We start from the raw sequence: 12,877 nt of genomic DNA, 5'->3' as shown, positions 1-12,877 counted from the left end.
TTGATCTTCTTAATAAGTTTCTCTCGATCTTCTAGGATCTTCGAGCCAATAATTTTGTAGTGATGTAAAAGTAATAAGCTCCTCAACTGAGGGAGACATCAAACATCCAAATAGTAAAAAAAACTCCCCTCATTAGCAACCTTAAAAAATCGTATCAGGGTGTTATTAGGGTGTCGACATCTGCGGTTGGTTTAGACCTTGCTACAAGCTAAGCGTTGGCGGATCAAGAGGTGGCACAACCCCGAAGTACTCCACCCTGTATCTTCATCCTAGAACGAAGCCGACACTCCCAATAGCCCATGATATGATTGGTTCGCAAAAAAATTGTTTATATTAGACCATCCGGGCATCAAATTCTAGATACACCATTGTCAAATCAGCAGGTCGTGACCGGCTCAGGTTACGATACAACTCTATAAAGTAAGTCGGGTTTGAGAATTTTTTCGACCGGCTTGGCTAAGATTTCCTCCTAATTCTAATGCCACGCAGGCGATATTTCTCCTCCTGGATGTAGTATGTAGTATAATACTAAATTCTTGCCTTTTATTCCCTCTATTTTAAGTATATATATAGTTTATAAGAAGCTAATTAATTTAAAATAAACAAAAGGTCATATGTTTGAAAATGAATGGACTAGCCAACAATATTAGTCCTATTAAATATATTTTTATCATTCAACCACTAAATATCACGCTAACGTAAAGGTTTAAAATAGCTGGCTGTAGAGCTATAGCGTTAGGGAAGAGCTGATGCTAGAATACTTAGGGTCTATTTGGCACTGCTTCACTTCATCAAATTCGACTTCGTTTCATGAAACTGTAGCCAAACACCTCCAGCTTCACCAGCTTAGCTTCAACAAAAAATGTGAAGTTGGCCCCAACTTCACGAAATCCGTGAAGCAGCCAAAAGGGTACTTCACGAATGGTCATTTTGAACTCCCTCATGAAGTTGGGGGAAAATTACCCACCAATACCACTGGTTACACACTCGGAACGAAACGTTTTCTTTCCTTCTATTTTCTCCCGTACTCGCGACCCCCCTCTTCCTCTTTCCGCTCCCAGCACCCCCCCCTCTTTCCTCTCTCGATAGCAGGAGCAAAACCCTAGCTGCTGGCCATGTCCATGCCACCAGAGGTCACCGGTGATGAGCTGATGGCACAAATGGGCGGATCTGAGGGCGTTGAACCTATTCCCCATGAATTTGGAGTCGATTCATCGCCTGTTGTGGAGATCCCGTCGCCATCTGCGGCTTTTCTCAGAGGAGCTGGCCATGGGCCGCCGGCAGTGCCGAGAGTTGGCCTCTCCCGCAGTAGGGGCGGCCAGGGAGGCGTTAGAGGGGGCGCGGCTTCCAGGGGCGGCCATGGACGCGGCAGCAGGGGCGCTGGCAGAGGCATCGGCGGCAGGAGTGCGAGCGGCGCGGCCCAGGGCGCGGCCAACGCGTTGGGGCTCGGCGGCCTAGGTGCGGCCCCCCTCGGCGGTGCCGGCCTAGCTGCAGCCCCTCTGGGCGCTGCTGGCCTGGGCGCAGCAGGGGCGACGCGCACCAACAAGGGAGGCACCAGTGGCCATGCCCGCATCTCTAATCTTCCAAAATCGGTATAATTTCTTCGCTCAATTTCTTCCATTGTTGCTGGTCAATTCCATTGCTGCTGAGTGTATGTATGCTAGTCAATTAGATAATTTGTGTTGTCATGTATGCTTCAAAATATTGCTCCACATAATTGTTGATTAGGGTGATTCTATGGAATGGACGGATGATTATAATCGCATTGTATGTGAGTTATTCGCTAAACAAGTAAGGAGAGAGAATAGACCAAATACACATTTGAACACTTTAGGTTACACTAAAGTGTTGGAAAGATTTTACCAAATGACCGGAATTGAGTTATCAAAGACACAAATTAAGAACAAGTGGGATAGGTTGAAGAATGATTGGTCAATTTGGTAAAAGTTAGTGCGGAATTAAACCGGAACCGGTTGAGACAATACAAGAGGAGTAATTAACATGGACAATGAATGGTGAAAAAAAATAAAAGTGGTAAGTATTTTCACAAGTTTTGGCTGTTCATCTATGTTCACAATACCTCCTTATTGTTCTGAATACCTTCCTTATTTAGGACGTGCCGGGTTCTGGAAAATTCAAGAAGAAAGCGCTGCAAAATCAAGACTTCCTTAGAGAAATGTTTGGTGACATTTCTAATGATAAAACTGATCATTGGAACCCGATGAGTGACAATCCTATTATACCCGATAGCCAAAAAGACACTGAAAACATAGATGGAGCAGGAGAGGAGGAAGAGGAGGACGATTTGGTGCATGATTGGTCATACAGAGAGGAAGAGGATGAGGAGGTTCAGGAGGTATCTCCTGCTGCTGGAAATAAAAAAAGAAGAGCTCGTGTTGTCCTAAAGATTCCTAAGAAGCAAAAGACAAGTACAGCTCTTTTAATTAAGAACAAATTACAAACATTGCTGGTTCGGCCGAGTCTTTTACATCAAAAAAGCAAGCTGAAGTCGTTTCTATCAAAGAAGTGATGGATGTTGTCTTGGATTGTGGGGCACAATATGGTAGCAATGAGCATAACATTGCTACCCAATTGTTTGTGAAAAAGGAACAGAGAGATATTCTTGACCCTTCCTACTAGAAAAATTCGTTTGAATTGGCTTACAAGGAGGTACAATGACAAGTATGGGAATTGAAAGATTTGAGAAATGTTTTTGAGTGTTTTTTTTAGATTCCTGCCATATAGTACTATTTTTTTGTATTTTATTTCAGTTTTCAGATTGCTGCTAGGGAGTACCTTTTTGTTGAGTACCTTTTATTTTAGATTGTATTCCTACCAGTAATCATGATATTGTTACTACTACTAGTATCCATGACATTACTGTTATACTTGTATCCATGACATCGTTACTATCGGTACTTGTTATTATTTTCAGATGTATGATAGTGAGAGTGATGGTTCAGAGGAGTCAGGTGATGATAGTGCTGAGTTTTGAAACTTGGTTTTGTATGGTGCTAAAATGGCAGAGAAATATGTTGAGCTCTACCTTAACAAAAATCCACCAAGGATAGCAGAACAAAGTGGCATGGGCTGGTTACAATATGTCTTTGAGAACTCCAGGTGAATACCATTCTCATTTGCGCATGAGCACGGAAATATCCATGGATTTGCATAATTTGTTGGTGCCAAGATATGGACTGCAACCATCTATGCACATGAACACCTATGAGGCTCTTGCAATTTTCTTGTTCATATGTTCTGGAAATGAGTCCAATATGAAATGTCAAAATCGTTTCAATCACTCTGGTGAAACTATTAGTAGGAAATTTACCGAGGTTTTAGAATCTTTGATGGAAATGGTGAAACATTTCCTTGTTCCAAAAGATGCAAACTTTCGTACCGTCCACAAAAAGATAGCAGATGATAAGAGGGCATCTCCACACTTCAAAGACTGTATTGGTGTTTTAGATGGGACACACATTAGGGTATCTTTACCCCCTAGTGAACAAGTGAGGTATATTGGAAAAACAGGGATACCGACTCAAAATATCCTAGCAATTTGCGACTTTGATATGAGGTTTACTTATGTTTCTGTGGGGCAACCGGAGTCTATGCATGACACCATTGTGTTGTATAATGCAATGAAGTTGGATCGAAAGTTCTTCCCACACCCTCCCAAGGGCAGGTAATTTATGGAATTTTTCTACATTTTCAATTTTACAACTCTAGTACTTATTATCTAAACATATCATATACTTTTTATTTGTAGGTAAGTATTATGTTGTTGATGCCGGATATCCTAATAGACCGGGATATCTAGCACCATACAAGGGTAAGAGGTATCACTTACCCGAATGGTATAGAGGTGTGGAACCAAGGTCTCCTAAGGAAAAGTTCAATCGTATTCATGCACGAGTTCGTAGTGTTACTGAGAGGTTATTTGGAGTCTTGAAAATGAAGTGGCAAATTCTCTATAAAATGCCAATGTATCCATTATGGAAGCAAAAGATGACATCGATAGGACTCATGGTGATCCATAATTTCATCCGTGAGCATAACAGTGGTGATTTAGACTTTCAACGTGTGGAGGGTGATGAAGATTATGAGTCTACAGTACCGAAAAGGTATAACAAGTATGTAGTGCTCTCGGATGGATCATCTCCAGTACCCAATGCACCTACTATGGATGTTTTTCGTAATGCATTAGCAACTGCTATTTCTCAAAGTTGGATGTAGTATGTAGTAGTAGTAGATCATTGAGACTTGATATGTAATGGAATTATTTTGGAATATTTACGAATATTGTAATTTGTACTCGCTATATAACTTTCTATTAGTACTTTATTATCTATTTATAGTGTAGTGTTATTTTTTTAATTAAGCATCTAGATGAAAAATACATAAATGAAATCATCTCATACATCGTTCAAGGGCATAAGGGATTTTTCCAATCCAAATCTTATTTTTCTGAAGCTGAAGTTGGTCTGCTAGCCAAACATTTTCAGAAATTCTACAACTTCAAAGCTGAGCTGCTCTGCTATGAAGTTTATGAAGCTAAGCTAGTTTTTGTGAAGCAGAGCAGTGCCAGATAGGGCCTTAGCTTTGGCGCTAAGGCCTGGTTTCCGCTAATAGCGGCAATTAGCGCGCTAAAATTGCTAAGTGAAGATTAATTTAGCGCCACACAGCAGCACACGGGCCGAAAATCAGCGCGGGCCTCAAGCCTCTTAAAAATACCCCTCCATGAAGGCCCAAAATGACAAAACAAGAGCTATCTGTTACCTCTCGACCTCGCTACCTGCATCCTCGCCGCGCCAACCTGTGCAGCTGTGCTGGCGGCAGCTGCGACCTGTGGTGCTGCAGCCGCACGAGCGCTGCCATGCACGCATCTCCTCATTCTCTTTCTCCTATCTCCATGCATGCTTAATTGCTTCGTGCTCGAGAGTTAAGACTGCATGTCTTGCTTCAATTTTTCTCCTACTAGAACATTCGGCGCGCGATGCATGTACTACGTTTCTACAATCAAATTCAGCAGTAGAATTAAATGATATTTAAGACAACATAAATTCTTCACCCTTTACTGTCAGAAGGTAAAATAGGCTCCTATTGTTATCATCATTTGAAGAACAGTCATCTCTGAACAGCAGTAAGTACACCAAACCTCAAAAAGAAGGTGCAATCCCTCGCTAAGATTTCACCTCATTTAACGAATAACAAATGGAAATAAATTCCATGTCCTTTTTGTCCTAACTAAGGTATTTCTAAAGCTTTCATTCATGCGAATTGATCCGAAACTTATGCCAGCACTTCTGCAGTCTTGGAAGAATGCTTTGGGTCATCTAAAACATCCATATAAGCTGTAATGAAAAGGCCCCTTGTTCATCCAGGAGCACCACAAGAGAGAGACGACAAATCAAGTGCTAGCCTGTGGAGAAGTTTAGATACAGAAACAAGTGTAAGCACCACCTCATCATCTAACAAGCTTGTAGCTCCAGTTTTTGCTTCATGTCTCAATTGCAATAGAATTACTGAGTCATTTTTGGACACGATAGAGTAACTTGCGGTTTGCTTTGCCATCCTTGATAGCTGATAATAATGAAATTTGCTATCAGAAAACATACACAGAAGCATCAGTAGAAAGTGCAAGCAACAAAGTTCGTAAACTTACAAAGATCATCTGAATCTTCCTAATCGTCATCTGGAGAAAGCAACATTCTACAGGTTACAGTAATAATTATTCAGAAAAGATGAGGATCATAATTGGAATCTTGCATTGTAAAAAGGTTAGGCAAGGTAGCAATGATCTGCATGAATTACCTTCAAATTTTTCATACCAAGTTTCAAGGTCATCATTTACCAAAAGGTGATCAAAGAGACCTGGTGAAATGGACCGATCAAGTTCAGCCCGAGAATTTTTAAGTTCTTTTTGTATCTGCTCCAATTGGGCAGAGAATAAATCAACGGTGTACGTCATATAGTTACATGTTTAAGAATTAAATAATCCATCACATGAGCCTAGCCGAACACTACATTTCATAAAAAATTGAGTAACAAGCAGAAACTACACCATTCGAATAAAAAATTGAATAAAAAAATATAGAACAGTCAATAGAAAACTACATCCTTCGAACAATTAACATACGTTTCGCGTTTCTAGCAATTAACATATTTTTATTTTTCTAGCAATGAAATTAAACTCAGCTTGGAGAAAAATGATATCAAATGCTACAAAAACATAACACCTGAGGAGAGGCGTACTACCTGCAGAAGCAGCCCGACGCAGGAACGAGACGGACTTGGTTTCGAAGCCCAATCCGCCCTTGCTTCCGTGGTCTATCTCTGACAATTGCTGGATATATATGCACGTCTCAAACTTTACTTGGTTGGATCAGAGTCCTGGGAAACAAAGTATGTTACCATTTATTTAACAGACATTGCATGCCTACTGTAGCTTGAAATTTAGTAATGACTCACGTTCATTTTGTTAAAACAAATGCACCATCACATATGCAACACACAGTGAAGAACAGAGAAATAGGAATTACTTGAATCAGATCATCAAAACAATTATTGCTAGACCTATAAGAGCCGCAGTAACAACGTCTAGCCATTAAATTCAAGTATCGCAAAAAGAGCATAGTTAGTGGCGCAACTACTGGGATCGGGCATGCGAGTGTTAATACCTCGTTGAGCTCGGTCAGCTGCCGCTTGCTTCTCGGCTTAAAGCACCTTCTCCGGATCCACCCCGAACACCTCGGCGTAGGTGTTGTCGCGCGGTGCAAACACTGTGTAGCGGTCAATAGCGGAGCGTGAACATCTTTCAAGAGGGGGCCAATCAGAACAGGCTATATGCAAAATGCTCTAAATTGTAAAAGAAACAGGATATTGAGTAAGGAATGTGAGCTAATTACAAGGATTTTACGAAGATACTAGAAATTACTAGTAGTATATTTTCACGAGGGGGTCAGCACCCAGTATGGCCTCCATGAGGCTCCACCAGTGGCAGTGGTAAGCCATAAACCGCCCGGCCATCTCCATATGCAGCAGCCGCGACTTCCGCCGCGTTGTGCTGCGTCACGACAGCGTCCAGCAGGTAGTCCAGTGCTCCCCGCGGCATGAAGCGATCCCGTGCCGCCTAGATCTGGTTGGGGTGGTAGTATACGTCGGTGTCGAATCTCGGGATGTCGACCAGGAAAAATCTGCAGTCGCTGGGTGGGGGTGGAATGCATCGAGTTCCTGACACGGGCAGAGAAGCGCGAGCGCGCTGCGGCGGGCGACCTCGACAGCTTCCGCAACGGCGGCGGCGAAGCTGCTGCAGGAGCTGCCGCCCTAGGCCGTGTTCTCGGCGAAGTGGTCCTCGAAGGGGACCAGCTCCTGTGGATCGAACCAGCCGTAGTAGGAGTCGCTGGTCGTCGAAGACCTTGAACCTCCTCTCAAGCTCGACAACGTGCGTGGCTTCCTTCCGCTGCTGCAGTGCGTGGAGCCTGATGGCGTTGCGCTTGGCCTCTCGCAGCACGTTGAGGAGCTCGACCGGCACGTTCTCCCGCGCCCGCGCCGCCGCCTCACCGTCGACCTCGGCGAGTCGCACCTCCTGCTCCGTGCACATCACTCCATCCATTCTCTCTTTCACTTTTACTCTACAATATATCATCAGCACTTTGCTTTCCCTAAGCACAAGACAAATGACACAAAAGACAGAGGCCAACAGGCCTCACAATAGTTGGGTAAGAATGGACCCTACAACCTTACATTTCTTTGCAATGAACAATAGCTTCCTTATTCTTCCACTTGGAGGCCGTTGGAACTGGACTGCACACTGCCCCAGCCACTGCTTCCGCAACAGGGGCGGCCGCTTCTTCTCCAGACGCCATGGTCATCGTCCTACAGGATGCCATGGCCGATATGGTCGCGGCTGACGATTCAACCATGGCACCTGCCTTGCCAAGAGACTCCTCACCATCGACGAAGAACCCCGGCACCACCACTTAACCTAGGCCAACGGCCTGGCCCCTCGACGCCCGCTGCAGCAACTTCAAGTGCCACAATGCCTCCTCCGGGGCGCACGGCTATTCTTCAACGATGGCGGTAGTGGCACCCGCCCCTCCCGGGCCGCCCTCAGCGGCTGTACCTACCCTACCTGCGGTAGTGGCTTCTTCCCCGCCCTCGGGTGTGTGTGTGTGTGGGGGGGGGGGGGGGGTGACCACGGGAGCATTGTTACCCAGAAGCAACAGGTACTTGTGGCAGGTTATTTGCCATAAAGAAAAGCCTAGTACAACTTATCCTTTCATGATTCAACCAGTCAATCAAGCGGGCTTTAATTCAAAAGCGTTGAAATACAGCCTTTGTTACAATGTTTGTATGTACATTATCTCTGAAATATGCTTATTTGCGTAATTGAAGGAACTTTATTCTTACGCCACTGGGATCTTGCCGTCTGCGTCGTCCATCTTCTTCTCCTTGCTCTTGCACACAAGCTCGATGACATGGCCGATCATGTTCTTGACGTTAGTATCCCGCGACCCGCCCTCAGCCGTGGCCCTCACCTTATCCGCATGTTCCTTCACCCTAGCCCGCCGCGCCGCGCCGGCTGGCCCCTCGTCCATCACCTCGGCCACCGCCCTCTCCACGTGGTCCCTCCCGACCTGCACCTCCAGCAGCTGCCCGGGCTTCACGAGCCCTATGTGCGTTGTTGGCACCTTCACGCCAACACGGACACCGACTCCTAGCACGTCAACGACCAGCGTCTCGATCAGGAACTGGTCATGAAAGTGTGGCCAGGTCAGCAGCGGCAGGCCGTGGGAGACAGCCTCCACCACTGAGTTCCACCCGCAGTGCGTCAGGAAGCCACCCACGGATGGGTGCGACAGGATGGTCATCTGCGGGGCCCACCCGCAGATGATCTGACCCCGGTCCTTGACACGGGCCTCAAACTCAGCGTCGATGCCGGCAGTCTCTGTCTCTTTGACTACCCAGATGAACGGCCGGCGGGATGCTTCCAGGCCGGCAGCGAGCTCGGCGACCTGCAGGGGGAACAGGCGGGCCATGCTACCGAAGTTTACGTAGAGCACAGACGCCGGTGGCCGCGCGTCGAGCCAGGACACGGTACGCTCGGCATCCATGGCCGCACGGTTTTCCCTATCCGCCATCGTGCCGGCGGCGGCTGTGTTGAAGAGGCAGAGCGGCCCGACCGCCCATACCTTGCGGCTGATCGCCTCCGCGTAGCGCTCAACGAACACGCCCTCCAAGTCCGTGCACGTGTTGATGAATACGCCGTCGGCGGTGGCCACGGCTTCGATCATCTCCCGCTGGTGCTTCTCCATGTGCGGCAAGCCGAGCGACGCCGCCCGGTTGACAACCACGCGCACCGGGAAGTTCGGCACCTCGAACGGCTCGAAGTCGTCGGCAGCGCGGTCGTACGTGCCGTGTGTGATCAGGTTGTGCGTGGCGAGGAGATGGAACGCGGACGTGACGGGGAGGATCAGCCGCGGGACGCCGAGCCGCCGCGTGACGCCCGCCGTCCACGAGCCACACGCGTCGGCGATGAGGCAGTCCGGGCGCCTGGGCAGCGACCGGAGGTACGCCTCGAGCGGCTCGGCGAGCAGATCCCAGGCTTGGTAGAAACGGATGCCGAGGGATATGTCCGTCACCATGTCGAGGCTCTCGAAGCCCTCGGGCAGGCCCACCGCGTTCCCCGGGAAGGGTATCTCGGCGACGTCCACGGCGAGCCCCGCGCGCGCGACGTTCTCCAGGATGGTCCTGTTGCGCGCGGCGTTCACGGGCGTCAGCACCAGGGTTACGCGCGCGCCATGGCCGGCGATGAGGCGCGCCAGGTCGACCATGGGGAGCACGTGGCCCTGCGCCATGAGCGGCATCATCACGAAGTGGAGATCCGTCGGCGCCATTGAATGCACTGCTAGCTTCGTGTTGTCTTGTGGTTGTGGCTACTACCTAAAAATCCAGCAGCGATAATGTTGCTTCAACATGGAATGATTTCTATATATAATCAGGCATCTGCTAGCTAGGATGTGATCGTGGGCATAACTGAAAAAAAGCATAACTATAGCATCTGTCTTACACTTTTGCCTTTGCTTCGTATAGAAGGATTAACCCAGAGATACTATATTTCAAACGACAAGAATTACAGGCTGGCTCTCGCCATCCTAAACTTTCAAGATGGTACTAAATCACCACACTACAACTACGATAGGACCGGCCAACTACTACTAGGGGCCTGTTTAGATCCGCGCATAAAGGCAAAATTTTTTTGCGTTTACAGCGTTTTTGTCTTTACGCATCTAAACGAACCGGCGCATTTTTTTTGGCATTTGGGCCCTGTAAACGCAAAATTTTTCTGCGACGGAATCTTGCCAATTTGAAGTACTAAATGAAGTCTATTTACAAAACTTTTTGCACAGATGGGCTGTAAATCGCGAGACGAATCTAATGATGCTAATTAATCCATGATTAAGCAATAATTAGCGGATGGTTACTGTAGCATCACTGTTGCAAAACATGGATTAAGTAGGCTCATTAGATTCGTCTCGCGATTTACAGCCCATCCATGCAAAAAGTTTTGTAAAAAGACTTCATTTAGTACTTCAAATTGGCAAGATTCCTTCGAAAATTTTACGTTTACGGTTTTTTTGCGTTTACGGCTTTTTTGCGTTTACAGTCGCCATTTTGCGTTTACACGTTTTTGCGTTTACATGGGATCTAAACAGGCCCTAGGGATATTGGATTGGGGTATTACACCTTTAGAGTTGACACCATTGGTAGTGTACCTCGTTCACGCTAGATAAACACACAGGAATCTCCAATCCCCTAATTTTGACAATCTTGCAATATCCCTGGGCGCTGGTAATACACAGGAGAGTACTGGCTCTGAATACCATCTATAACACGCTATGTAAAAAATTGCTTCCACCCTGGTTCCTCGCATGATTGACCCGCATACGTATAAACACATCTCTCACATGATACTTATAGAAAAGAAAAAACAGCAAACAACTTATACAATTATTTCTAGCCACTGTAAGGCCTAAACTCCTTGATGCCATGAAATTAGTTTTTTGGCATATGGTATTATAAATATTGAAATATATATGGACATAAGTCAGGCATTTGGATTTTACACCTAATGCGCTCACTAAGCTTGTACATAAGTCAACAAGATATCTTCTTTTGTCGGATTTTCAATTATAAAGATTCACCTACTAATTTGTTTGGTTCAACTAATGACATCCATCAATCAGTAATAGTTTTCTTCTATTTCGGTAGCTGAGCCAACACTATCATCGTACGTGTATGATTGATGTGCTATTATAAAATTGGATCCTTGAGTTATATAGTTGTTTTCTTTCCTTCTTTATTTTGTGCAACTTACCTTCAGTAATTTTATATTTTATTATATGTACATCAAATTCTAATAGTATATTGAGAAAATTCCTTCTATACCACTAAAATTTATACTCATCCCTTCTATGCCATTAAAAATTACGAGTTCCCTTCAACGCCATTGATTTTAATTTCCCATCCCTTATGTGCCATTTTTAACTGATGTCCCTAAAATTTGATTGAAAAAGACAATTATACCCTTGTCTGCTTCTTCTTTCTCCCTTCTCCCTTCTCTTCCTGCTGGTTCCCCTCATGAGCTTCCTCCTTTCACTTGCCGGCCAAAGGAAGACAAAATTCGATCTCTCTACTGAATCTTGCTGCAATTCCTCAGACGGCTGTACTCCATGCGACACCAACTTCCCAGATCTTTTGCTCACATCCTTTCGAGTCTATCTATGATGGAGTGCTACAGTGTTTTTCTATGTGTTTTTATCTCTTCACGGGAACTCCAATCGAGCGAAACAGCCTCCAAGTAACCCATGCAAGATTTGACATGACCCATCCATGGAATCCAAGCACCTAGCCAAAGTCCGCTAGAGCAGCCAGAATATTGATGATTTATTTATGAGCAGTCTTCTGCCTTTAATTTCGTGATGTGGAGGACGTGCGAGGTGCTCTGCTTGCGCAAGATCTTCTGGTTGTACTGTGCTGCTCGTCAAGCGGCGCCGGTTGGTCATGTAGGGGCGGGGCCACGGCACGCCACCACACACGTTGTTGCAGCATTGCTGGCCGGAACGGGGAGAGGGGAGGTCCGGAGGTTCCCTGATCCCCGGGGCTCGCGGAAGTGCTAGTGCGGGTGCTGCTCTGCTCCGCCAGGAGCGCCGCTCTCTCTCGCGGACGCCGCGTGGAAGCGCGTCTAGGCCGCACTCGCCGCGCGGCTCGTGTCCCCGGTGCTCGTCTTCACCAGGTGCGGCCACGGGTGCCCAATGCGTCCAACGAAAGACGGTGGTCGTCAGTTTTAGATTAGACACCGCGCAGGGGTGAACTTGGAAATATGTAAAATACGGTTCACCTTTTAACGCCGTTAATATGAAAAATTAACGTCAGCGGTAGTGAAGGGATTGAAACTTAAAATTGATGGCGATGAAGGGATCTTGTAATTTTTAATGGCAGCGAAGGGATAAGTTTAAGTTTCAATGGTACGTAAGTAAATTTTGCAGTCTTGGGTGACGAGGACAATGGCGTATTAAATGGTCCACGAGTTTTTTGGTTAAGCTCACTATCAATTATTTTTTCCTCTCAGTAAGCCATCATTATAGTTGACATGACATGATATATATAGTAGTACTTTGATTTCTCATTTATTGCACGTATATCAACTACTAATATTATTTTAAATCTTGCGTGATAGGGACAATAGTGTATAAAATGATTGACAGGTTTTAGCTGTTAAGGCAGCTATCAACTTTTTTATGTGGCGGGGCGTCACAGAGGGTCAAAATTTTCTTGGCCTTCATAAAGGAGGATCCATTTGTTTGAACTGATG

The 12,877-nt window shown here is 45.9% G+C and overlaps 2 protein-coding genes and 1 pseudogene across 2 annotated transcripts; 1 reads left to right on the top strand and 2 right to left on the bottom strand.

Annotated features, from left to right (window-relative positions):
* Positions 1-1,115: 1,115 nt before the first annotated feature.
* On the top strand, positions 1,116-2,995 carry LOC112873250 (cold shock domain-containing protein 4-like). Its single transcript, XM_025936249.1, has 3 exons — positions 1,116-1,592; positions 2,114-2,356; positions 2,936-2,995. Exons 1-3 carry the CDS (start codon positions 1,116-1,118, stop codon positions 2,993-2,995), a joined length of 780 nt encoding a protein of 259 aa, XP_025792034.1.
* A 3,431-nt stretch (positions 2,996-6,426) lies between these two features.
* On the bottom strand, positions 6,427-7,874 carry LOC112873249 (annotated as a pseudogene).
* Positions 7,875-8,264: 390 nt separating this feature from the next.
* LOC112873720 (UDP-glycosyltransferase 73E1-like) lies at positions 8,265-9,967 on the bottom strand. Its single transcript, XM_025936744.1, has one exon. The coding sequence runs from the start codon at positions 9,897-9,899 to the stop codon at positions 8,409-8,411; it is 1,491 nt and encodes a 496-aa protein (XP_025792529.1). The 5' UTR covers positions 9,900-9,967; the 3' UTR covers positions 8,265-8,408.
* Between the last annotated feature and the right edge of the window lie 2,910 nt (positions 9,968-12,877).

This window comes from Panicum hallii, chromosome 9 (assembly GCF_002211085.1).
Source record: "Panicum hallii strain FIL2 chromosome 9, PHallii_v3.1, whole genome shotgun sequence".
Taxonomy (NCBI): Eukaryota; Viridiplantae; Streptophyta; class Magnoliopsida; order Poales; family Poaceae; genus Panicum; species Panicum hallii.
The sequence above is the reverse complement of the archived record's forward strand: the minus strand, read 5'-3'. Positions and strand labels throughout refer to the sequence as shown.